The sequence below is a fragment of the Phaenicophaeus curvirostris genome, chromosome Z, assembly GCF_032191515.1.
Source record: "Phaenicophaeus curvirostris isolate KB17595 chromosome Z, BPBGC_Pcur_1.0, whole genome shotgun sequence".
Lineage (NCBI taxonomy): Eukaryota > Metazoa > Chordata > Aves > Cuculiformes > Cuculidae > Phaenicophaeus > Phaenicophaeus curvirostris.
The window spans coordinates 26,746,605-26,773,458 of NC_091431.1; the positions used below are offsets into that span (position 1 = coordinate 26,746,605).

Sequence of the window (26,854 nt, forward strand, 5' to 3'; positions counted from 1 at the left end):
GATGAGAAAATGAAGAACTTTTTGTAAAGGTCTACATTCATTTTAGAAAATAGAATTATACAGACCAAGACAAGATAAATTTCTAAGCAGTGTTTTTCACTGTCATTGTGGAATCTCTTTGAGAAGTTATACTTTTTTTGTCTCTTTTGAAACTCTGTGATAACAAAGACAGATTTGACAAAACACCACGTCTCTTATCTTACTGCTGGTATAGTTCTGAATTCCTTGTGTTTGTCCCTCTCCAAAGATACTATGACCTCCAAAATGCTGATTACAGCAGCAAACAGTTTCTCTGTACAGTCAATAATGGCATCATTTTATCTGCTATCTTTCATATACAGCGTAACTTCAGGAGTCTTTGAATGAAGCTTGTAGAATGTTTTAAATAAAAATAATCATAGAATCAACAGGATGGAAAAGACCTCTGAGATCACAGAGTCCAACCCATACCTATCTGCCACTAAACCATATCCTTAAGTGCCTCATCTATCCGTCTTTTAAACACCTCCAGTGTTGGTGACTCAGCCACCGCCCTGTGCAGCCTGTTCCAGTGCCTGATGACCCTCTCCATGAAAAATTTTTTCCTCACGTCCAATCTGAACCTCCCCTGGTGGAGCTTGAGGCCATTCCCCCTTGTTCTGTCATCTATCGCTTGGGAGAAGAGACCAGCACCCACCTCTCTACAACCTCCTTTCAGGTAGTTATAGGCAGTGATAATGTTCCAAAAATTTCTAAAAAGCTTTCTGAATATAGTGTTTGTCAAGGAAATCTAGTATGGATACAAACAAAAGGCTCCAAAGGGCTTGCAAAATATTTGGTAGGGGTTTTGATGTGTTGCAGTAATGTGATGGTGTTAATGTGTACCTCCAGACTAGAAAAGGACCATTTCCAGCTCTTTCTTTTCACTGAAAGTTCATGCAGTTTCATCTTTCTACAGAATAAAGCAACTATTCAGAGGCAAGAACAGTAGATAAACATTTCTCATATAGTATTTTGTTACTGTATTGTATTAATGGAAATATCTTCAGAAATTTTTATGTTATTGTTAGTTATGCCTGGCTCTTTTTTACAATTTAAGAACTGTGCAGAAATAATAATGACATTCTTTGCTGAGTCAAAATTTCCTGCTTCAATCTGAAGTAAGTCAGAGCCTAAGGGATCCAACTTGATTACAAGGATTTTGTAAAGCTGTTTGTGAGCAGATCATAGCCGTAACTTAGTTGCTATAATTATTCCATCGATGCAAAACTGTTTGTGATGTCTTCAATGAGGATGAAGCTAGAAAGGCCACAGTCTAATGAAATCAGTTTTATTCTGCAATAAGCCTGCCTTGCATAAGGGATTGGCGTAGAGGATGCACTGTATTTTATCTTACGATAGTTTGCCCAGACCTGTCTACACTCCAAGGCTGAGGGAGGAGACAGTTGTTATGGTGTCAGGGCCATCTCTAATTCTGTATTTTGAAGCACAGCTGTGATTCAGGTTTAGTTTTGCCATCCTGTTCTAAGGATAAGATTAATTACAAAGCAAAATGGGATGTACTGTGAAGTTAAGGTCAACAGAGGAAGTTAGTTTCCCATGAAAAAACAGGATAAAAACAAGGCCAAATAACAGAAATCACAACCACAATTGACATTCTTGAGAACATTGTGTCTGAAGGTCTGAGATTTTTACATCATGTGTTTGGTGTTGCTGTAGCTGATATAGGTATGTTTTGTCAGCCCAGTTGCCTGTCTCTTGTGAACAAAACCTGTTAACTCTCTGGGAATATTTGCACTATTGCTTGTATTTATAAACCTGAGAGATAGTAAAATGACTTGCTGCTCACCCCAGGAATTGCTGGTTGCAACCAACATGGCTCCTATAGTCACAGAGGTGCCTGCATATCCACTTTTAGGTCACAGAGGCTTGATGTAATGAACACCACCACAGTTTTAAGCAGAAAGGTAAAATTCAGAAACTTTGTGGAAATACCAGGCTTGTTTATGCAAATGCACTGTCCCCTTATACTCTGTTTTTCATTAAAGTCACACATTAGTGGACGTGGATTATATCAACAGACCTGTGGTGACACAGTTCTGTGATGACTACAGGCCGGTCATTCTCACCTCTGTGCCTGGCAAAGTCACAGAGCAGATCCCCCTGAAAATTCTGTTGAGGCACACAGAACATAAGGAGGTGACTAGTGACAACCAGCCTACCTTCACTAAGGGCAAATTGTGCCTCATAGTTTTGTGGACTACTGCAACAGGGCTACAGCGTTGGTGGATAAAGGAAGAGTAAGTGACATCTCCTATATGGATTTGTGCAAAGCACTAAACACTGTCTGCACTACATTCTGGTCTCTAAATTGGAGAAATATGGATTTGATGGATGAACCACACAGTGGACAAGGAACTGGCTGGACAGTCACACTTTTGAGTTGTGGTTAATGGCTCAATGCCCAAAAGGAGACCAGTGACAAGTGGCACTCCTCAGGGGTCAGTATTGGGAACAGAGTCATTTAACATCTTTATCAGAGACATGGATGGTGGAATTAAGGGCACTCTCAGCGATTTTGCCAACGATCCTTGCTGATGACACCAAGCTGTGTGGTACAATTGGCTGGAAAGAAGGGATGCCACCCAGAAGGACCTTGACAGACTTAAGAGATGGGCCTGTGTGTACCTCATGAAGTTCAACAAAGCCAAGGTCCTGCACCTCAGTGGAGGCAATCCCAAGCACAAATACAGCGGAGAAATGATTGAGAGCAACCCTGAAATGAAGGATGGGGTGGGCAGGTGGATGAGAAACTTCACATGAGCTTGCAATGTATGCTTGCAGCCCAGAAGGCCAATCGTATCCTGGGCTGCATGAGAGGAAGTGTGACCAGAAGGTCAAGGGAGTGATTCTGCCGCTTTATGAAGTTCTTGTGAAACCTCAGCTGGAGAACTGCATTCAGTTCTGGAGTCCTCAGCACAGGAAGGACATGGATCTGTTGGAGCGAGTCCAGAGGAGGGCCACAAAGATGATCCAAGGGCTGGAGCACCTTCCCTAGGAGGACAGGCTGAGAGAGTTGGGCTTGTTCAGCCTGGAGAAGAGAAGACTCCATGGAGATCTTACAGTGACCTTCCAGTAACAGAAAGGGGCTACAAGAAAGCTGGGGAGGGACTGTTCACAAAGGCTTGTGGTGATAGGACGAAGGGGAATGGGTATACACTGGAGAGGGGAAGATTTAGACTAGACATTAGGAAGAATTTCTTCACCATGAGAGTGATGAGGTACTGGCACAGGTTGCCCAGGGAAGCTGTGGCTGCACCGTCCCTGGGGGTGTTCAAGGCCAAGCTGGATGGGGCCTTGGGCAGCCAGATCCAGTGGGAGGTGTCCCTGCCCATGGCAGGGGGATTGGGACTGGATGATCTTTAAGGTCCCTTCCAACCCAAACTGTTTCATGGTTCTATGACAGGCTGAGGGTTTGGGTTGCACAGCGCAGAGAAGGCTCTGAGGAGACCTCATAGCAACGTTCCAGTACTTAAAAGTGGGGCCAAAGCAAAGCTGGGAAAGTGCTCTTTGTCAGGGATTGCTGAGTAATGATTTTAAACTGAAAGAGGGGAGATTTAGATTAGATACTAGGAAGAATGTTTTTCTGTGAGCATGGCAAGGCAGTGGAACAGTTTGTCCAGAGCAGCTGTGGCTGCCCCATCCCTGAGGTATTCAAGGCCAGGTGGATGAGGCTTTGGACAGCCTGATTCAGTGGGAAGTGTCCAGAGGCTGGAACCAGGTGCTCTTTCAGGTCCCTTCGAACCCAAACCACTCTATGAGCCTATTGCTGGGCTGAGACCAATGGTATGAAGATTAACAAGGCTAAATGCCAGGTCCTGCACTTGGGGCACCACAACCCTGTGCAGTGCTACAGACTAGGAGAAGTCTGGATGGAAAGCTGCCTGGAGGAGAGGGACCTGGGGGTGTTGATTGACAGCGACTGAACATGAGCCAGCAGTGTGCCCGGGTGGCCAAGAAGGCCAATGGCATCTTGGCTTGTATCAGAAACGGCGTGACCAGCAGGTCCAGGGAGGTTATTCTCCGTCTGTGCTCGGCACTGGTGAGACCACTCCTTGAATCCTGTGTTCAGTTCTGGGCCCCTCACCACAAGAAGGATGTTGAGGCTCTGGAGCGAGTCCAGAGAAGAGCAACAAAGCTGGTGATGGGGCTGGAAAACAAGTCTTACGAGAAGCGGCTGAGAGAGCTGGGGGTGTTTAGCCTGGAGAAGAGGAGGCTGAGGGGAGACCTCATTGCTCTCTGTAACTACCTGAAAGGAGGTTGTGGAGAGGAGGGTGCTGGCCTCTTCTCCCAAGTGACAGGGGACAGGACAAGAGGGAATGGCCTCAAGCTCCACCAGGATAGGTTTAGGTTGAACATTAGGAAAAAAATTTTCACAGAAAGGGTCATTGGGCACTGGAACAGGCTACCCAGGGAGGTGGTTGAGTCACCTTCCCTGGAGGTGTTTAAGGCACGTGTGGACGAGGTGCTGAGGGGCATGGTTTAGTGTTTGATAGGAATGGTTGGACTCGATGATCCGGTGGGTCTTTTCCAACCCGGTGATTCTGTGATTCTGTGATTCTATCGCGTCAGACTGCGAGCTGTGACCAAGCAGCCTGCGCACACCCCACCGCCACCGGCTCCCGTTGAGCCGGGCGGGGGGTGGCCCCGCGGCCGCCCGCTCATCCCCATTCACCTGCGGGCCGGGACCGGCGGCGCCGGCGCCGCGCGCTGACTGGCCGCGGGCGCACGTCCCGCCGCGCGGGGCGGAGCCGCGATTGGCCGCACGGCGCCGGCCGCCGCTCTCCATTGGCCGCGGGCGGTGGGGGGGCGGGGCCGTGGCTCCTAGCGGCTGGGGGCCGCCGCTCTCTGACGCCTTCGCGGTGCTGAAGGAGGCGGCGGCGGAGGGCGGCTCGGGGGCCGCCGTCATGCAGCAGTGCTTCGGTTGCACTGTCGCCAACCGCTTCTCTCGGCTCCTGGACGACGTGTCGGACCCTTTCGACGTCCTGCAGGAGGCCGAGCTCCGCCGGCGGCAGCGCAAGGACCGCGACGGGGCGGCGGGCAGCGGCGGGAGGGAGGCGCAGAGGGAGCGGCGGCGGCCCGGTCCCCCCCGCGTCCCCGCGGAGCCGCCGCAGCCCGGTACGGCGGGGACGGGCCCGGGGATCGGGGGCGGCGATCGGAGAGCCCCGAGAAAGGAGGACCGCTCGGGAGACGGGTGTGCGTGAGAACTTAGAGAGCATCCCCAGAGCCAATCGGAGCAGCGCCCGCTCTCCCTCTGCGGCGCCTGTACTTCTCACGCTGGTTTAACGCCCCTGGGGATGCTCATCGCTGCTTGCCATCCGGGCCGTTTCCCTTGCATGCTGTTTCCAGTGAGTTTTCTGGCCCTTTAGGTTTCTAATGTGCCCAGGGATCTGCGCTTGGTTCGTCTTAAGCTTGCGTTGATGCCCAGACCTTCAAATAAAATCTTATTTCCGGTGTGAACTCTTTAGGGTGGTGTTCAGGAATGGTCTGGGTTGTTTGTCAGCTGCTCGGTGTTGATGCTAAATATTGCTTCAGGGAATAGGGAGCCAGTCGGCTTTCACATCAAGACTGTCTGGCACAGTCCTCTCTTCCTCTCTGCAGCTGAAGGTTTTGCTGGGCTTTAACTCCTTGCACTTGGAGGTGGTTTTGTCAGTGTAATTGTTATTACTTGCCTGGTATTGAGCTTCTGAGATTGAGTATATAAAGTATCTGAGAGCTGGCTGATGGTTCCAATTATCAAGAATCTCTGCCATGGAGTTGCTGTAAATTCCCATTCACCTGCAGCAGGCAAAGAAGCACAACACATTAACTGTTTTATATTAGTTTTTTCCTGTAGTAAAAGCTCTTGTTCCCTTGACAGCAAAAGAATCATGTGTATTAATGCCTTAGAAAAAGGTGTGGCCCACTCAAGTAAGAGCTTGAACTCTGAAAAATGCCACACTTCTTTCTTTCAAGAAAGTGGCTGTCCCGGATTTTGTGTGCTGTATGTTTATGCCCTTGAGCTTGTTGTGAAGTAAGGGCTGTAAATGTATAGTGATCAGGATGCTAAACCAGGGCAGAGGCATGGGACTGCGTCATGTCTCTGTGTTCCTCCTTTGGAGGGGCCTAACAAGTTTGCTCTGAAGAACAGAGATCACCCTCCAACTTCACAGCAAGTATAGTGATGGTATAGCTGACAAATATAAATCAAGTTGAGGCAAAAATGTAGGGGTTTTTTGGAAGTTAGGGGACAGCTTTTTGTTTGGGCCATACCAAGTTGATCTGTTATGCAGGATTCAACCAGAGAACTTCTGGGTAAAGTAGAAGTTTTGGGGAACTCTCAGCTTAACAACTGGGAATGACTAGCAGTTTGGGAAGATCCTTGCATCAGTTCAGTTTGGCTTAAAGCTTCTAATAACAGACATATTGCTAGAAGAGTGCAGCTCTGTTAGGATAAATAAAAGTATTGATTACAATCACACTGTGAAACTAATGACTAACCTCGAATTTCCAGTCTTTCTTGGTGTTTTTTTTCTCTCCAGATTTTGCGTAAAACTTCCTCTAATTTCATTTCCCTGATTAGGAATGAAACACAAAGAAGCATCCAGACCCATCTGAAACAGGTTCTGTTATTATGGTTGGAATGACAAAATTCAGTCTATACTGTGCTAGTATTCATAGAGTCGTCACAGAACAATCCAGTTTGGAAGGGGGCGACTATTTGGTCCAGCCTGTCCTGGGAAAGGCAGCCTAGAAGAGATCATCTATCACCCTGTCTAGTTGCATCTTGAAAACTTCCAGTGATGAGGATTCCACTGTGTCCATGGGGAGGTTGTTCCACTGAGTGACTGTTAACAATTTCTTTCTGATACTGAAACTTTTTCTTGTGCAGATTTTGCCTGTTCCCCCTTGTCTTCTCCATGTGTCTCCTTTTGAAGAGGGAGCCTTGATCCTCTTTATAGCTGCCCTTCAAGCGCTGGAATGCTGTGATATGGTCCTCAAAGAGCCTTCTCTTCTTCAGGGAGAAGAGGCCTAGCTCCATCAGTCGTTCCTCAAAGGGCAGGCTTTCCAGGCCTTTTATCATCTTCATGGCCCTCCTTCGGACCCCCTCCAGACTGTTCTGTATAATCACCAGGCAGTTTTGCTTGTAAGGATCGCAAAAGGTCTTGTTGAAAGTTTCATTATTTCTGTTTTATTGTATTATTTCTTGAGCATATTAAATCTAAACGGAATAGTCTCTACATTCTTGAAGCAAGCCTGTTCTTCGGGCTTGCAATAAATAAGTTTTACTGTAGTCTGAGAGACTTCTTTCAGTGTTATGTTTTGATGTCAGAGCAGGAGTTTTACTCACAAAGCTTTTAAGTCTTTTTTTTTTTTTTACTTTAGTTCTTCACTGCCTTTTCCAAGGAAGTTTTTACTTAATTTCTGGAGATGTCTTCAATTTGAAACAAAGCTCCTAAGGGGACTGTGCCAGATAATCCAACATGTCGACATTTAGAATCCAAACTATTTATTACGAATTGACACAACTGTAAAAAGACTATTTTTTAATCTATCTTTGGGGAGAAAATGTACTCCTATTTCATGGCCTTCAAGGCCTACATTTTGATCTTAATGTATTTTTTTTTCTTTTATTGGCCGATGTTCTGTGATTTTTAGACTGTGTGCTGAGGAATTGGGTGAAGGCTGTTTGTAGGTATTGCAGCTCCTGTAATTGCACCACTTAACGTGAACTCACGTCCATTCTTAGCACAGTGGCCAGAATGCTTTTGCCAGCTCTTTATTCAAAAGGCTCAGTTGCAGAGCTTGCATTCTTTACTGGTCCAGGCAAATTAAATTTGTTGATGATGCAGTAATAAGCTCTTTTCTGTTGAAATCTCTAAACCTTTGTTACTAATACCACTAAAAGGTTTTCTTCTTTGGTGTACATTTGATTCCTGTAACATTTGGATGTAGCTTCTGAATAACATGTTTGATTTTTTTAGCTATGATTTTAAAGAAATATGGCATTGAATGTTTCTGGGGGATTTCACCTTATACTGACTGCAGTTTTCTTATTTTTAAATAATTTATTCCAATATTACTCTTTCAGTTACCTAGTCATAAGGATTGTCCAGAGGCAAGCTGCTGTAGGCAATTCTGTAATTGGGTACTGGCACACATGAAAACAAAGTCCCACAGAACAGAGTCTAACTAGATGTGTCTCTTTGGTGTGTTGCATGCAATAGCTGAAGCAATTTTTTGTGTTTTGGGATACTGAGGTATTATTCTGCAAGTCATGAAATTAGTTATGCTTTAATTCACAAAAGTAATTACTTGAAGTTTGGAATTAAAATCACATGGACGCACACATGCAAAGGGGAGGAAGTAAAATAATTTGTGCAGTCTTAAATCAGCTTTACTGTGAAACAGAGCAAAATAAGTACCCTGAGAGTGTGAACTACCTGTTACTATTTCTGGTTATGCAGCTTTATTATGAAGGAAGATTAGCTGTCCATGTATAGGTATTACTGCGTTACTGAGATGGTAATGAAATAGTGTCTTTGCATACAGCCATAGTTAATGACAGAGATCCTGGAATTATGGAACAAGTTCTCCACTTGCCCTCATCCCAGACTAACAGGAGTAGTATTCCTGTTTGGTTTCTGTACTTAATTCATATTCTCTGAACTTCCATTAAACTGTTTCTTGAGGCTTACATTTTCTTCATTGGAAAATGAACTGTTAAGCTGAAAGCAAAAGAAAGAAGGGTCTCTTAAAATAACTGGAAAGAGAGATTTGAATTTAGGACCAGTAACGATATGCTGCTGCTAGCTTTAATGTCTGCAAGACAGTTGAAACTTGTGCTTCAAATTTGTCATCACAGACACTTGAATTTTTGTTTCGTGTGCTTGCAGACAGGTGAAGTCTGTGCTAAAGAGCTGTGAAAGGAAAGTTTACTGTACAAGGTTATGTAGACCAGTAGAAGAGTTGCAGGGCAGTGACACAAATTACATAATGCAAAGGAGCTATAATATGAGAGGAAATTTACTACCCATGAGTGTAATATAATACATATGGAAGAAACACATCAAGGTGGGGGGCAGTGTTGCAAACTACTACAATGTGAAATATTTTTCTAATTCAAACTGTTACAGTTTAGGAAAGGGAGCTTGGAGTCATTGGGACTGTTAACTGGAAATAGACCTGCTGTTCTACTCTTACCATCTAGAAAAGAAGCAGTGGTAGTAGCAAGGAAAGGGGAAAGGAATTTTGATGCCTTTGAAAGAAACCCACCTTGCCATGTCTTGAAATGTCTGCTCTTTTGGTCACCTCAGAGATGCTAAGAGTAGGAAAAGCACACTAGAGTGACATGCATGATGAAACTTACAGAATGATTTATTGGCAAAATTTAAATTCAGGTTTTTGTTTTGAGTAGAGATGTCTGAGGGTACAAGAGGAGTATGTATAGAATAGACTCACTGCATGTGAGTCTTGGCAAAGACTATTTATTGTTTCTTATTTTACAGAAGTAAAGGGATATAATTTCTAACAGATTTTGTGAAATAAGGAAAAATAATGCTTTTTCAGAGACTGTTGGGTGATGTTGATTATTGAAGCATGTATCTATACTGGTTGCAGCCCATCTGTTGGACCTGTCCTGTATTAGTCAGTGCTTACAGTCCTTCATTTAGAAAGCCTCTAAGGGTAAATTGCCAAGTGGGAAGTATTTTGTAATTGCTTTTTTCTTTCTTCAAGTACATGCTATAATATATATAAGTTTTTTTATCTGGCTACTATGATTGCTCTAATGTTCATCCTAACTGAATCAAAACTACACTCAGTTTGCCTTTGCTATGTTCCCATGCATGCTACTGGGGCAAAATAGAAATAACTATTTGTTTGGCATTTCTTCATCCCAGGCTGCATTTGTGGAAATGGAGTTTTGATGAAACAGTCTCACTGGGCTTGAGTGTCACTTATTTTGGTGGGATGAATGGGTCTCACTGTGAGAATTCATAAAACATTATGATGCAGTGTTGTCAGCTGGATTGTAGATCAGAATACCAGGTTTTGGTGCTCTTTGGAGCAGTAATCTCCCTCAGCCTGTAAATTGTGTGTTGTCACCCTCACCTGCCATGCTCCTTACATGAGGGAATGGGGCAAACAGCAAGATTTCTTCTCTAGATTGTAGTCTCTGATAGAAGTTGCAAGCTAGGCTCCTTGTAGTGTTAGTCAAAGTTTGCTGCACAAAAGGTTTGGATTTTTTTTTTTCTTAAAACTAAAACTTGTAATAAATGTGATAGCATGCCCACTCAGTGGTGGCCAGTGAGAGCCCACAAAACCTTGAAAACAATCTCTTCCCAGGCAGAACTCCTACTTGTTTGGGAACAGATGGACGACAACAACACTACAAAAGCAGCTAGATTATGCGGTGTTGTTTTAAATCTGTCTGTTAATACATAGATATCCAGTGTCTGGGAAACTAGGCAATGCAGGTCTTAAAAATACAATTTCTGCTCTCCTAGTTGTGAGTTCAGTGATACATGCTTGTTAAAAATGCCTTAGATTCTAGGCAGTCCTCCTTTCTGATTGTTGCAGTATAAACAAAACTATTACTGATAGTGAAATATTATTGTGAGGGGGAAAAAGAGAGCTGGGTCTATTGAAGCGGTTTAAGCATCAGATTTGTTTTCTGATTCCTCAGTTTAGAAAATATAGTAATGTCCAACTCAGCGGACAGCTCGACAGCTTGCTCTGCTGCAGTAACCACTGGGGGAAGCAGTGATGAGGTGGGGAGTGGAGGGCAACATCTTCAGCTGAATACACGTTACAGGTGTAACTGAGACATAAGAAAACCACCTTACAGGGAGGCTAAACGTGGTAACTGGGAAAGAGTGGACTTCAGTTTTCAGCATAATGTTTGAAAGACATGAAGTAGATGATCCACTAAAGTTATGAGCTTGCTTTTTTTTTTTTTTTTACTGTGGTTTTGAAGAAAACCTGCATACCAGTGTATATACGCAAAGAAGCAGACAGAATCAGGGTGTACTTGGAGAGGTAGTTAATGAGCATTCAAAGTGTAGCTCAGTTCTTTTAAGTGAAAACTATTATTGAAGCACTACATGAGATTATTCTTCTTTTGTTCTATTATTCCCCCCTACTACCAAAGGGTAGGTAGCCCTTCAACTCTTTAAACAAAACTGAGTCTTTGTTGGGACATACATATGACAGAGAATTAAAATTTGATGACTTACGCTATCACTGCTGCCAAGCTCCAGTTTACTTTGCCCTCGTATGCAGAGCTGAAAGTTGTACTGGTTATTTGGACTGATTCACAAGGAGATCACAATCTTCTGCCCTGAAAGTGACCTGGCTTGCCATAGGGGTGCAGTTGTTGCATACCATTTCAATCCACTGCTGCATGTTTGTCAAACCAGTTAAAAATGTTTATATACAGATAATAAATGCTGCAAATCTTTCTAGTATTTAAAAATATATCAGCAGTAATTATAGCCTCCTGTTTGAATCAAAGTGAAATAGCGTTGCACTGAAATCAAAATAGAGCTCACTGCTTTGTCTAGCATCATCAGTGCTAGTGACATAGAATACGCTGGCAACAAGGAAACTTGTTTTGAAGTAGTTTTAAGTGGTACTGGCTAACAGAACCAGAGAATATATTTTTAAAATTACTTTTGCATCGCTTTACTAGTTCTAAGGAATTCTTTAAATCTGAAGGTGAAATTGATGTTAATACAAAGTACATAGGGAAGGTGGGCTCTGACTACAACATTCTTGCCAAGTTATTCTGTTTGGAATAACTGATGTTTCTGATAGCCAGTTAGAGGCTCAAAAAGAAATTAAAATGCACTCTTGTATTACAGTTACACATTTAGATCCTAACAAAATAAGTAAAAATGAGGTCACAAGTGAGTAGTCACTTTTTTCCACTGCAAGATTCTGATGTGCATAGAGTAAATGTGGTTTCTAACAGTGTATGCAATTCTATATTTTTTATAATTTTGCTTTTTATTACAGCATTCTGGTTTGAGTAGCTTACTCAGAAACCAGTTTCAAAAATCATCCTTTATTCAGAGATTTCATTGTAAATTTGTGGATGGTAATACCCTTGCTGCTCTGAGGACTGAGCAAGTCCAGATCTCAAGAAGAGAGAATTACTGGAATGTATTATGTTAAGTGGCTTGTAGCTTAAGGAAAACGAAAGCTATTGTTGCAGTATAAACAAACTTTGTTGCCTCTGCAGCAAAATATAAAACTTTTTACTTTGTACAGATACAACTGTCTTTACCACATAACAAAAAGCTTTATTTACCACTCTTCGACCTATTCACCAAGTGGATACTTCTTCAAAGTTTTAGCTTTAAAGATGATATTACGGAGTTCATGCTTGCCATACAAGCTTTGATCATAGATCTCCTTATATGGGCATTTTCATGGAGCTGTGAATTAATTTGTATCTTAATTTTGTCACATAGAATAGTGGGATTTTTTTTTCTTTCACCTGCTGGCAACAGAATCCACTTGTCCACTAATGAGAGTTCAGTAACTTCCTCAGCGTTGCACAGGTGCCTCTTTTGGAGAGCATAGCTGTTTGATTGGTGTTACTAAGCTGACTTAAACCAATACCTTTTTCAGCCAACAGTGTAGATATGGGGGCCTAGAAGACAAAAGGCTTGTTTGCTTCTGGAGAACTTTGTCCTAGGTAGAGCATAGAAATTGGGAGAAAAGTGAAGGAAGCGCATAATGAACTTTAATCTTACACTAGATGTATATGGGTTGTGTGGATAACTTGTTAATTCTCTCTTAAAATACACAATTTCTCTGCATTCACCCTGTTCAAGCTGCTTTTCCTTAACCCTGACAATAGCCAAACAAAGCTTCTGAAAGTTTAAATAAGTTTTATCTTGGAATTGCTTGACCTTCTTGATTCCATTATTGATGTGGGAGCATTTGTACTTAATACTTGGGTTTCTGCTACTTAAATTCAGTGACTTGTAGTAGTGGTCAATATTTTTCTCCTCTATAGAACAGTAATATAAGGAGATGACCCTCTCCTTGTTCTTGGATACTGTACCTGTGAGCTTAAAGTAAAGGTAAAGGCTCAGACTTCTGAATACAGCTCATCTGATAGGAGCTGTGTTGTCTCATGATGGAAAACTTATGTCTGCCTCTTCCCCCCAACCTTCATTCCTCCTGCAGCTGTCTTGCAGTTCATGTCTTCTGTTGAAGTTTCCCTGCCTTATTCTGTAGTACACTGGCAAGGTGTTTGAGAGAACATGAGAAAACCAGTTTTTGTTCTCCGTTTCTGTGACTTAATGTGAGCAAAATGAGTTTTATTTTGTTTAGCCTGTCTTTTCTGGAAATGTCTGAGTTGTGTCAACACCTGTAGTATTTTTGCCTGAGGCAGGCTCATCAATACAGAAGGGAAAGTAAATAGATCTCTTTAAAACAGACAGTGTCTGGCAACATTGACTGTAAGTGCTTTGAATATTTTGGTGGACTTGGAATTGGAGAGGGTAAAACAGAAGACTGCAAAGTATAATTAACTCATTTCAGTCAATAGTTTGGTAACTGCAATTCAGTTATTGGTAGACTATTAATAATCTATCTGTGTGTGTGTGTATGTATAGGCCAGAAGAAAGCACCCAAGTGGGGAGAACAGCAAGGGTTCAGTATCGGAGGAGCAGAGGTAAAACAAGACAAAACTGAATGGAGACATCCTTTCAGGGAACACTGTCCCTATGAAACAGAAAGAAAAACGGAATTCATGGTGGAAAGGTATGTACCACACAGGGAGAAGGAAGGTCCCTTAAAGAGGATCTGCACAGGAGTTGGACGGAGAAGACTTAACCTTCCTAAAACAGATCTAGTAGCCCAACATGACTTGAAGGCATGGTTGCATTATTAGTGTGTAGATTTGTTGCGAGACGACTTATTTGTTGTCTGTCAGAGCTGTTATTTCAGCATCCTCACAGATGGATTTGGAGGAGTTTTGTTAAAGTTAGAAATACCGTGTGAGACTGAAAAAGTGTAAAGGATCTGGAAATATAACTCCTAGTCTGGAACATAAATGCTTATTTCTGAGCTTGCATACCAAGCTTTGCAGAACCTGTGATGCAGTTTCCAAGTTAGAGGAGCGAATGCATATCAGTCTTGCTTTCTTCATAAGTACTAGAAAATTCCACTTAAACCTTTAATACTTAACACCATGGTTGTTCTTACTTTTCATTACGATAGTCAATATTTAACAAGGTCCCTGAAATTTTTAGTAGTTACATATAAATCTGGGTTCAAACAGTGGAGCTATTGCCTGATAACATTGCTGAAGATTTGACAGTTTTGTAGTATTTTATTAAGCTTCTCTGTTTTCAGCACAGTCAATAAACAGCTGAAATTTCTATTCCTGTTACCTGTAGTAATTCCTTCTCAGTTCAGTTTATATTCATTTTCACTGACAAAACTGCTGTGTAAAGATGCACTCTAAATTATGCAGTAGGTTTCATATGCTAATATCTCTCACAACTGCACAAATACAATCATATGATTTTCTCTTTTGTTAACTGTTCTGTAGGAACAAAAATATGACTGCAAATCTTTTTAGACCAATTGAAAAATTAGTCCCTGAACAGACAGTAAGAGGTCGTGGTGGGAGAAGAGGTGGAATGCGAGGTAGAGGAAGAAGTGGTATAATAAATAGAAGTTTCAATGGCTTTGACCGAAGAGGAAAACGGGAATTTGAAAGACACAGTGGGAATGATAAATTGTAAGTATTCTGTGTGCTGCTTCTTACTTGGTTGGTATACAAGTAATCAATAGTCAGCACTGCAGTAATGTCTTCAGTGTTCTGTTCCCTTCTTCTGTATTCAGGCTGGCTGGGAAAAAGTGAGTACTGGTTTTAGTTGGGGATCCTAATGAAAGAAAGCTCTTAAACTTACCGAACACTGTTTCTTTCTCTAGAAGAATGAAAGCAGGTGGCAAAAAGGGTGGAAATGGAGCTCATAGCTGGGGAACAGTTAAAGATGATATGAGGTACAACATACTTATGACCACCATAGATCTTAATTTTCCATGGCCTTCCTTGCATCATCTTCTGTTCATCAATTTCATGCCCATTTTGAGTTTTATAAGCCTTGCTTTCTCTTAATTGTTGTGATGAATTAGTTTTACATTTTTATGAACTAGTCCTCTTCATGTGGTTGAGATTAAAATTGTAGCAAAGGCATGGACATGTTTCTTCAATTAAGACTGCCAAAACCTTTTAACTGGGGCCAAGTTGTCTTTTAACTGAAATAAATTGTGATTCTTCTCAGTTATGAAGCAAGTGAGACTCTGGTATTTAGTGGCATTACTACAAAATGCTGATTAAGAGACTCTCTTTTGTGTAATTTCTAAATTGCAAAGCTGTTATATAATTCACTGTGTCTTTAGAGGTAATATTTAGCTGACTCTACCTCTGAAATACTTTTTAAAGTGCACAGGAAGATCAATAACAGAATGTGATGGTCAGTTAAAGTTAAAAAAGGGAAACTTCAATTCAATTTTGTATTTCTCTTACAGATTTCTATTTAGATTTGCAAAAAGCTGACTGGAAATGTAGGCTTTTGTCCATTCTTTGCATCTAGCAATATGCTACTCTTTTCATTAACTTTTGATCTTATGAATCTAGAACCTTAGTTGAAGGCTGATAAAAGACAGAGAAAAGGCAGTGCTTTGAACGTACAGTAAATACCTTTGACCTTGTACACATTCACTTGCAAAATTGTTTAAAAAAAAAAATTAAAACTTGGATCATGGATTCAGGCAGTCTGACTAAAAGGCTGAAAAATACAGCGTCAACGGGTAATAATTTTTGGGCTTGATGTTTTAAGTTCTTCTGAAAGGTTGGTTAAGACCTTCAGGATTGAGCCCAACCATTTCTATCAATTACTAAATGATGTCCCTGAGCACCCCATCCACCACCCATCTTTTAAATACCTCCAGGGATGGTGACTCAACCACCTCCCTGGGCAGCCTGTTCCAGTGTCCAATGAATCTTTTTGTGAAAAATTTTTTTTCTGATGTCCAGCCTAAACCTCCCCTGGTGGAGCTTGAGGCCATTCCCGCTTGTCCTGTCCCCTGTCTCTTGGGAGAAGGGGCCAGCTCCCTCCTCTCCACAACCTCCTTTCAGGTAGTTGTAGAGAGCAATGAGGTCTCCCCTCAGCCTCCTCTTCTCCAGGCTAAACAACCTCAGTAAGCTCCTCATAAGTCCTGTTCTCCAGCCCCTTCACCAGCTTTGTTGCTCCTCTCTGGACTTGCTCCAGAGCCTCAACATCCTTCTTGTGGTGAGGGGCCCGGAACTGAACACAGTATTTGAGATGTGGTCTCACCAGTGCCGAGTACAGAGGGAGAATAACCTCTCTGGACCTGCTGGTCACGCTGTTTCTGATACAAGCCAGGATGCCATTGGCCTTCTTGGCCACCTGGGCACACTGCTGGCTCATGTTCAGTCGCTGTCAGCCAACACCCCCAGGTCCCTCTCCTCCAGGCAGCGTTTTAGCCAGTCTTCCCCTAGTCTGTAGCTGCACAGGGTTGTTGTGCCCTGAGTGCAGGACCCGGCATCTGGCCTTGTTAAACCTCATGCCATTGGTCTCAGCCCAGTGGTTCAGCATGTTTAGATCCCTTTGAAGAGCCTCCTATCATCAGAGGTTATGATAAAGCATGGGATATCAATGCTTTCTTGTGATGTGGTACATATGGTAGAAGTGATATTGAAGTGGAATTGTAAACAATTCTAAAAGCATATCTGCACCTTAATTGTTCTTAGTGATGCACTGAAGCTAGAATTTTTAAATATATGTGCCTACTAGTAGAATGAAAGTACCGTTGCTCCTGTTTGACAGCCAAGTAATGTCTGCGTTACAGAAAATAGGAACTTGGAGTATGAATTTTACTGTGTTAATAGTTGTGAACTAAAAAACAAAGCAAACCCAGACATCAGTGGTGTACTGTAACCAAGTACTAGTATTAGTATTCACAAATGAATTATTTTGTCTTCATGCATGCTTGTCGCGTTTTTTGGTTAATATTGGATTTTCCTAATATTTCCTGTTTTGTTGGTTGCTCAACTAGTCACTTTCTGCTTATGATCCTGGAGTTTTTCTCCTATATTTTTCCCTCTCAAGGAATTCTGGAAAAAAGTAATGTATTGATCTGCAAGATTTTTTTCCCATGTGACTCATGAAGATTTTGTGTGTTTTTTTTTTTATGTACCATTTCAGTAGAATGGAACAGACTGCTCCTACGGAAAAGACTGCAGAAACAGCTGAGGAGCCAGGGGCATCTGAAGGAGAGATTCTGAACAAGTACTGTCTGACTAAAATATTTTCCTTCTAAATGCAAAGAGAACAATTGACTGTTACCGATATACCTGTATTAGGAAGCTTACTTGAAATGTGAACTGTCAGATTTGGTAATGCATATATTTATAAATAGAAGAGCTTTGTCTATGTTTGAGTCAAGAAAATGCATTCATAAATCTGACTAAAGCTTGGTTTATACAGCTGTAGATTGCATTTAATTGCCCAGTGGTGCTCTACATTCGTAAGATTTGGTGATAATTTAAGGAGAAGCTATGCATTGCCTGTTACCTTTTTAATTTGGTTAATTTGTAAAAAACAGCACTGCTTTGAAGTTGTCTCTGAGAAACAGGTATTCAGGGTACCCATGGAATCATAGAAAAACAATTAAAATACAAATTAAAATTCTCTACGTCAGTAATAATCAGCCACTAATACAGTTGTCGTCTGTTCACAAAGGGCCTCTGTCTGAAAAACTTGCTGGAAATGGTCTTGCAGTGAGTTGTAGAAGTAGGGAAGTTGAGAGAGGTCTACTCCTTATCTTCTGGCTTTCATTCTTACCAATGTCCAGTGAGAATTTATTTCGCAGTAAATAAACACTGGCTTAAGAAAAAATAACTAGACAGTCTTCTGCAACTAAGAGACTTTAAAGTATAATCAAATAGCATATGGTGAATATCTCCTAATAAGAGAAATAAGGTCAGTGCAATGTGTCAGCCCTCTCTTTTGCTGTGAAGAGAAATTAGCTTAATATGAAGATTTTTTTTTTTACCAAGTGGTGCAGCTCCAGTTATTAGCCTTGCTTAGTATCTTTGTTATAAAGCTGACTAAACTACAAAATCTGTTTTATATGTTCAGGTTGTATAACACTGTGAGAAGTTGAGTTGATGTAGCTTCAATTCTTTTAATTTGAAATTTGCTCTGAATATATCAGAAACGGCGTGACCAGCAGGTCCAGGGAGGTTATCCTCCCTCTGTACTCAGCACTGGTGAGACCGCTCCTCGAATACTGTGTTTAGTTCTGGGTCCCTCACCACAAGAAGGATGTTGAGGCTCTGGAGCGAGTCCAGAGAAGAGCAACAAAGCTGGTGAAGAGGCTGGAGAACAGGCCTTATGAGGAGCGGCTGAGAGAGCTGGGGTTGTTTAGCCTGGAGAAGAGGAGGCTGAGGGGAGACCTCATTGCTCTCTATAACTACCTGAAAGGAGGTTGTAGAGAGGAGGGTGCTGGCCTCTTCTCCCAAGTGACAGAGGACAGGACAAGAGGGAATGGCCTCAAGCTCCACCAGGGGAGGTTTCGGCTGGACGTTAGGACAAAATTCTTTACAGAAAGGGTCATTGGGCACTGGAACAGGCTGCCCAGGGAGGTGGTTGAGTCACCTTCCCTGGAGGTGTTTAAGGCACGGGTGGACGAGGTGCTGAGGGATATGGTTTAGTGTTTGATAGGAATGGTTGGACTCGATGATCCGGTGGGTCTCTTCCAACCTGGTTATTCTGTGATTCTGTGATATCACCAGAAGAATGTATACGTGGACAAATCTGCCTCTGAAATTTAATAACTATGACTGGATTTCCAGAAAACTGTTTCTAGACTATCTTAAATCAGATGGATAACTTAGATTGTCGAAAATGCACAATTATTAAGCTTTTTTTCATCCACTACTGGTGACTTTACTTTTTTCAGACTTCTATTTGTTTCTACTTCAATTCAGGCTCTTTGTAGACATGTCTTGACATCAGTTCCTTGTAGGGTGTAAGGCATGAGAAGTATATGTAGTGGAGAAAGCATCTGACAGAAGCTACCAGTTGTCTTTAATTATTTTCGCTTTCTCAAAGATTACTAGGCATTCAGTCAAACTGTGAGCCTTTCTGGAGATTTTACTCCTCTTCAAGCTTTTAAAAAAAGCTTTGTTTGGGAATAGTCTGGTAAAATCCATAGGATTAAAAAATGCAGGTAACCTGTAAGTATCAAATTCTGCATTTTCTACTCCTTTGATGCAGTATAGGTTGTCCTGAAGACTCAGAAATCATTGTACAAAATATGAAATCCGTATACATCATTGCACTTACCTTTGGGGGTATTGTCAGCTTGAGGACTCTATATTCTGAGGGTGGCAGTGCAAATAGTGCCTAGGTAATTAGGGGTGGTTGTATGGCATATGCCTTAATGAGGTGAAATTTGTTGTTGTTATATTTAAAAAGCAAAAGCTAATGGGGTATGGTTTTCAGGCTTCAGGATGTCTTTTTAAGGTCTTGTATACTTAGGTTGCCCTTGCTCTCCAGAGTTGCTGTCTTCTGGCAGATAATGGACACCAGCAAAGGATTCTAGCTAGGCCACCCTCTGCTCTTGCTATAGCCTTAATATTGAGGGCTTAAGGGGATGTGTTCACTTAAGCTACTGCTAAGGGTATTATATTGAGTCTTAAATGCAGCAACTCTGAAGAATTAATTTCTCTTTTACAGCTTTATTGCGGTTGTGTGCTTGTATTGAGAAAGAGATGGAAAACTTGGATTTGTTTCTTCTTTCATTCTGTTTACTGTTGTAACTGTTCCCATTTAAAAGAAGAAAGAGTATTCAAGGAAACTGGGTATACTGTGTCTGGGTGGAGGTACTGTGTAGCTTTCTGGTGGGACACTGATTTCAACGCAACTTTAGAAATTTTCTGTTAGCTTCTGTAACTTAACTTGATTAATGAAATGCCTACCAAGCAGTTACTAAAAACACATAAGGTTAGAAGGTAGAAAGGGCACAGAGTGTACTTCCATGAAGGCGTGGTGCCAAAAATAAACCTGCTACAGTCAAATCTCTGTCAGAAATGCGATACACAAGTTCCTGTTGCTCTGCTTCACTAATGGGAAGTGTTTCCCATAGCATCCTAAACCAAATTCATGCCGATAATAGCCTAGCAGTTGAAACTGTCCTTTGGAATAAAAATCAAACCATACTTTGCAGCTGAAAAACCGAACATTTGCAGTGTAAATCCACCAGTGTATCCTTTAGAACAGGCAAGTGGTTGCTTTTTGATAGATGTATACTTTTCACAGCAATATCTGTAATTGCTTTTTAGAGAGGTCAAGTTGCTGTGTAGTGAAATGTCCTTGTGTTGTCTTATCATAGAAATTTAGATCTGAAAGTGGTCTTATTGGCCCAAGGCATGACTGACCATACCTGTGTCTCTTCTCATACCTGTCTTGAGAGCAAGAAACTGAAATGTTTGGGGTGCAATTGGTTCTTAATGCTCTTCCACATGGAACAATGTCTTTTGGTGTTTTCCAGGAGTAGCTGCATCTGTCACTAGTATTCTTTTCATTTAACTCGGTAAACTGGTGAAGTTTTTTCTTAATAGTCCTTCTAATATAGTTTCAGATCTTTTTAGTCAGTATGGAACTACAAACTAGTTTAAATTCTGGTTGATATAGCAGGAATTTTCAAAGTAACAGGGCATGAAGGCATGTCAGAAGGTAGGCAAGTAGTACAGAACTTGCATACTTTTTATTTACTTTTTCTGCAAAGTGCATTTAAAACTGTGTTCATTCTAGAACCAGAATTAAAGGGCTGTCTTACTGTTCCCCTCTGCTTGTGTCTGTCATGTACTGAGTGCTTCAGGAAAAGGTTGTATAATTATGACTGGCAAGAAATAGAATGGTTCTCTGCAAGGTCAAGTAGAAAGAGGGAGTCGACTTGTTCCAATATAGGCCATTTCCAAATGTAAAGAACAGTCAGAACAAATTTGTATGTTCTGATGAGGTGCTTGTACAACTTCAGAAACAAAATGCACATTTCACTGTCATTTCAGTCTGCATTGTGCCATGATGAAATATATTTCCAATTTGCATCTGACCAATTGTACATTTGCATTGAAAAAATCATCAGCATTTGGTAGATGACAACTTGGAACTGTGATTGAGCGAGTTGTGCTCCCTGTGTGTAATGCTGCTTAGGAAGGAATAGCTTTATGCCAATATCATTAAAAGATACACCTGTAGTGTGTAGCTGCTGGTCCTGAACAAGTCAGTCTTGGTCAGCATCAGAGAAGTGGCGTAAGAGTAGTCAATCAGTGATGAATGGAGAAGATCTTCAGTTCTAAGTATCTTGTCTTATGAATATAGACATAAAGCCTGTCTTTACAGTTCAAAAATATGCAAAGCAGACTCCAATGTACTCAATATGTTTTCCTTGAATGTAACATCGTTATTCACTTTATGACGAATGAAAACTGGACTAGGATTAGTCTGGCTTTGCCAGGTGATAAATACAGTCTCCTTGTGTGCTATTACATCTGACAAAAGAAATCAAAGCAGCATCTTATGAAATTAACAAGGGAAATTTTAATGATTACCTAAAAGATTCTATACTCCTAACATTGTCTTTTTGATGACTGAAAGCTGTACTGAAACAAGAATGCTTTTCATATTGTCACCTTGCAGTATGAGTCAATAAAACCATGCAATTGCGGTGTTTCAAAACTGCATGGTATGATTTTTTTTACTATGGCTATATATTGTAGGAGTAGATACATTGTTATAAACAGTAGGCTGACTATACGCCAGATGAAAATACAAACTGCTTTTGTCTAGAATCTGAAATGCCTGAACTTAGGATAAGACTGAATAAATGGCAAAACTTAGTACAGAAGGCTGGAGACAGCATTGGTTCACATGACCATTATATTTTCCAATTTACATGAATGTAAATCTTGCCCATCACATTACTGTGGGCAGTAAGAGAAATTGAAGATACTGATTTGGTGAGAAACATTCCAAAACTTTTGTTTCGTATCCTTACTTTAAAGATTAGTGTTCTTGTTCATCCTGGCATGTTGCAAGCTAACGGTTTTTACTTTACGACTATAAACCTTTAGAGTTGCTGAAGGAGAGCCAATGGAAGAAGTAGTTCAAGAAATGACGTTAGATGAGTGGAAAAATCTTCAGCAACAGAATCGACCAAAGACTGAATTCAACATCCGGAAGCCAGAATCCACTGTTCCTTCCAAAGCAGTGGTGATTCAGAAGTCAAAATATAGCAATGATGTAAGCATTGACTTAGGAATTCTGTAAATTCTGCTTTATGCCCAGGGTTAGCAAACTGTCTCTTTTTCCACTAGTTTTAGCATATCTGAACAGACTAGAAATCAGTATCTAAGCTTTGTTACTGTCATCACGTTTGTCTTAAAACTTGCTTTAAACATATGATCTGTTCATTTTCTTCTCTCAGATCATCACTTCTATTTTGTATGCAAATACTTAATATATCAAGTTGTTCTACCTTATGTCTCAGTCTTAGTAATAACAAACCTGTGTCCTTGCTGCTGCTGCTTATGTAGATGTCTAACACTGCTAGAGACACTGTTTTCTAAAGACTTCCTATCCTAACTTTGAATCTTGTTTAGATTACTTGACAGTATACACTTGGATGTATATATTAAACTTGGGGTTTAGTATCTGTTAGTCTGGATGCCAGGTGTCCTATTTCTCATCTGTGCTGGATCTCAGCTTCCACTGTGCATCTGGAACATATGATTTTGTTGTTGTTGTCTTCAGTTTTAGGGTCTTGCTTCTTAGAAGTAACTCCAGAGAGCTTGTTCTGTAGTAACGTGCCACACCCACCTATTCCTTTCTCGCAACCTTTATTCCACCATTTTACTGAGACTGACATTTCAGGGAGAACTAATTTGTTTATATCTAGGGGAAAGGGCATCTTCTTTCCCAGATTCTTGCTTACTTAGATTTCATGTTTTGGGGGGGTGTCACAGAAGTATGTGCATATACTTGTACTCCAGCATGATGGAATTCTGATCCTTAAGTTCTGCTTGCACTATGAATATGCATTATCCTTTGCGTAGTTATAATACTAACATCAAAACTTGCAGCTTTTTAAGCCTTAATTATTTCAGGTCATTAAGCACTTCCGGGGACAGACACTAATACTGAAGTGGCCCGTGTCCTTTTTAGCATGGCTTTTGGTTGTCTCCCTGAAGGAGATGGTGGTACAGGTGGGGAGAATACCTTTCACAAGCTCTGAAGAGACTATACAGGCATGTGAAGAGTGCACATTTATGGTCTTTTTGCCTGCAAAGTTTCTTAGCTGGCAGTATCAAGGGACCTTGTCAAAATTAACATGGAACAGGAGGTACAGGGACTGCATAGCATGAACAAGTCAAATCCCTCTACAGACATTGAATAAAGTAACTGATTCTCCACTGTGTGGGAATGAGTTTACATATATGTTATTACCACAGTGCACATTAAAATTATAATGGGAAATAGTCTTGCATCCGCTAACTACTAGGAATACAGAGTTCAAACAATAGTAATCTCATAGCTCAGACAAAGACTAATAGATCAGTTAATAATCAAATACTGTGCATTACTATGGCCTTTTAACCATTACTTGAAGGTAATTGTAGGAGTAGCTTCAGCCTGATTCTCTGATTCCTTAGAAAACCGTGTAGATGATACTTCTGAAAAATCTGCAGTGGCACAGAGCTGATAAAGATTTTCTTGTGAGGACTCTGAGCCAATGAAGAACTATGCTAGGCATCTGGGAAGCTGCAGTTGCCTCACCTCTGTTAAAACCCTGTGCAAGTTAAGGCCTGTCTTCTATTCTGAATGTCACCTTGATGTATCTGCTGCTTAGTCTGTAATACAAGGTTGCGTGTGTGTATGTACTGGGGAGGGAAGAAGGTTGTACATGGAAGCTATAGACTCTAAGTAGATCTTCTTTTTAGTTGCAAAAATACTACTACGAAGATGATTCTTATGTCTTTCGAAGACTAGTGAATGACATAACATGTCAGCTGGATATTAATTTTGGAAGTCTTCCTCGCCCTGGCCGTGGATCAAGAGGAGCACGAGGTGGTCGTGGTTGCGGTCATGCCAGACAACTTAAGGAGGCAGAACCACAACCAAAGGTAGTGGGTTTTATGTTTTTTCTGCTATTGTTTGCTTGGAGTTTTTTTTCCTTTTGGTTGTTAATGTGTGTCCTGCTTCCACTTGCGTGGAATTATGGATTTCCATAGTGACAGACTTATTTCTAATTCCTGCTCTATAGTATGTCGGCCTGGTTATTTTGAGTTTGACCCATATGTTACATAAAACTAAATACCACTTCAGGCTCACAACACTTAACATACAGATTTCAAAAAGTCTAATTACTAAGTGTTGTAATGATAACTACAGGAAAAGATGCAATGAGCCTTGATATAAATTGGAAAGTAATTTAAATTGCTCAAGGCTTGTATCACCTACAGAGAAGTTCAGTATAGTACAGTAATAGTGTTTTGATTACTGAGAGCAAGATCAGTAAATCTGGGATCCTTCACGTGCTGTACAATTCTGTCATCCTGCAGAATGATACAAGTGTTCAGTATAACCATTAAAAACTTACACTGACTTTTCTTTAAAAAAAAAATTTGTGCACTGAAAAATGTTTCTTCTTCTTAATAACTGAAGGTCTCAGTTTACTTCTATCTAGTATGAGTAAAATAGTATAAGGTTAGGAACATACAGAATGATACAGGAGTGATTTGTTGCATTTGTTTCATCTGAATGAAAAAGTCTTGTTATAATAACAGCATAGATTTAAAAACTACAGTCCAGTACGTGCAGTGGCCTTAGAATCTAAAAAGATGATACTGCTTCTGAAAACAAACAGTATCTTGGGTGAGATTACTCTTGGGTGAGATTACTTTTTTTTTTTTTTTTCCCCATGCTGCAGAATTTGTGATCTTCTGGTCCTCCCCAGGCAGTTGATCGTATCACAAATACATTCACACTGAAGAAATCATAGTATTCAGAAATTCTGAGACAAATGCTTAGTTTTAAAGTAATAGTGATGGATACAAAGCATTTAACTTGAATAGAAGAAAGAACCCTTTTCAGTGCAAAATACACATAGCTGTCATATGCTTTTGAAGTGCATTCATTTTAATAAAGCTTCCTTTCTTTATTTGTAGGTGCAGCTTGTTGCTCCAAATCCTGATGATCCTGAGGATTTTCCAGCGTTAGCTTGAAGAACCTTCATGAATGGTGGCATCTCCAAGTAGCTTTGGTGTAGCTTGAAGAGACCAGTTTTATGCTGGTGTAGATAAAGAAAGTCTGTTTCTGCTGGAAAAGCTTTTCAGGTGTTTGGTGTGGAATGATTGCAGCTCTCTGCTAGTGGTGTTCAGTTCTGGAGATACTGGTGTACTGGGATCTTGTCACAGGCTTCAGTGTCGGCTTCTGCTTGTGAAAACTGTGTGAAGTCTTATAGTATTTCACTACAACTTTAAATGAAGTTGAAGTGTACAGTGTTTAAAAATGTGTATATAGAGGTCATATCAAGTTCTCTGTGACATCATGGTGAAATGTAAACTGTGCAACATGGTCTGCAATTGGAACTCTATTTCACTGTAGATTTGAAAACTGCTTTCCCTCTTTCTCCAAGTGAAGTGTGTATTTCACACAGACATAAGTTGGCAGTTCTTGAGATTCAGAGTTTGGCAAATAAAGGAAAGTGCTTATTTGTTTGGGTTTGAGGTATTATTTTCACAAGTCAGAGTAGCAGATTGAAGCTTTTGCTATTTGCGTGTAGTCTGGAAGAAAAGAGAAAAAACTAAACCTAAAATGCAAAGCTTACTCGCCTGAAACAGTGAAGAACTTTAAATAGAACTGGTCTGTAAAATAAAGACATCACAGATGCTTTGGATTGATAGTTAACCAGGAGCCTTGCTTCAGTAACAAGATAAAACCTGCAACTATTTTGAAGGTGTTGAAGGTGAAGTGAAGTAAGAATTCTGAGCTAAAGAACTAAACTGTTAAGGAAGGTTTTAATTCTAGCAGGAGCAATTGAACTAAAACATTTTGTACCTTACCCTGAGAAGTTTGTGTGACATTGGGTATGAGGTAGGATGTCCTTTCCTTGCCACTTTAACATAGTTCCTCACTTCAGCAAGATACTCTAAATTGTTCCCTATCAAAGGGAACACTTGGAGCCATTCTCAGGGATCTGAAACTAGGAAATGGTGCCAGGAGTGATGGGTGAGAGAAATGAGAGGACAGCTACTCTGGACATTTTGGAACTAGCTGTCAGCCTCAAAGGAGACTTCAAATACCTGCTCAACTTGAACTCTTTCTTTCAATTTACTGGAGAAGCAGATTAATACAAACCTTTCTTTTTCTCTTGTTCTCTGCCTCATTTCAATTTGTATCATTTCTAAGTAGTCTACTTTAAGAGCAAATAACAGATGAGACTTGAAGAAAGGTTAAGAAACTCTTAGCATTAAGGCTATATGCAAGTAGGATATAATCATCCTAGAAATACTACCATCACTTTTCTCTACGCTCCAAACAGATGGGTTTGCAAAGTAGCACTGCCCAAAGGACTTTTCTTACATCTTCATGTAAGTAATTTAACAATTTGCTGTAACATGAGATTTTTGGATTCTACAAGAAGCTTATTTTAGTTGGATAGAGATACTCTTGACAACCTGTAGTAGAAAAAAATGTGCAAAAGCAAATGAAGT

At 40.8% G+C, this 26,854-nt stretch overlaps 1 protein-coding gene across 1 annotated transcript; it reads left to right on the forward strand.

The window, feature by feature from the left end:
• The first annotated feature begins 1,854 nt into the window (after positions 1 to 1,854).
• HABP4 (hyaluronan binding protein 4) lies at positions 1,855 to 25,399 on the forward strand. The gene is made up of 10 exons (XM_069881156.1): positions 1,855 to 1,913; positions 2,028 to 2,279; positions 4,634 to 5,157; positions 13,650 to 13,797; positions 14,591 to 14,782; positions 14,977 to 15,048; positions 17,277 to 17,360; positions 22,214 to 22,382; positions 24,080 to 24,265; positions 25,307 to 25,399. The coding sequence occupies exons 1-10, from the start codon at positions 1,855 to 1,857 to the stop codon at positions 25,361 to 25,363; spliced, it is 1,743 nt and encodes a 580-aa protein (XP_069737257.1). The 3' UTR covers positions 25,364 to 25,399.
• The last annotated feature ends 1,455 nt before the right edge of the window (positions 25,400 to 26,854 follow it).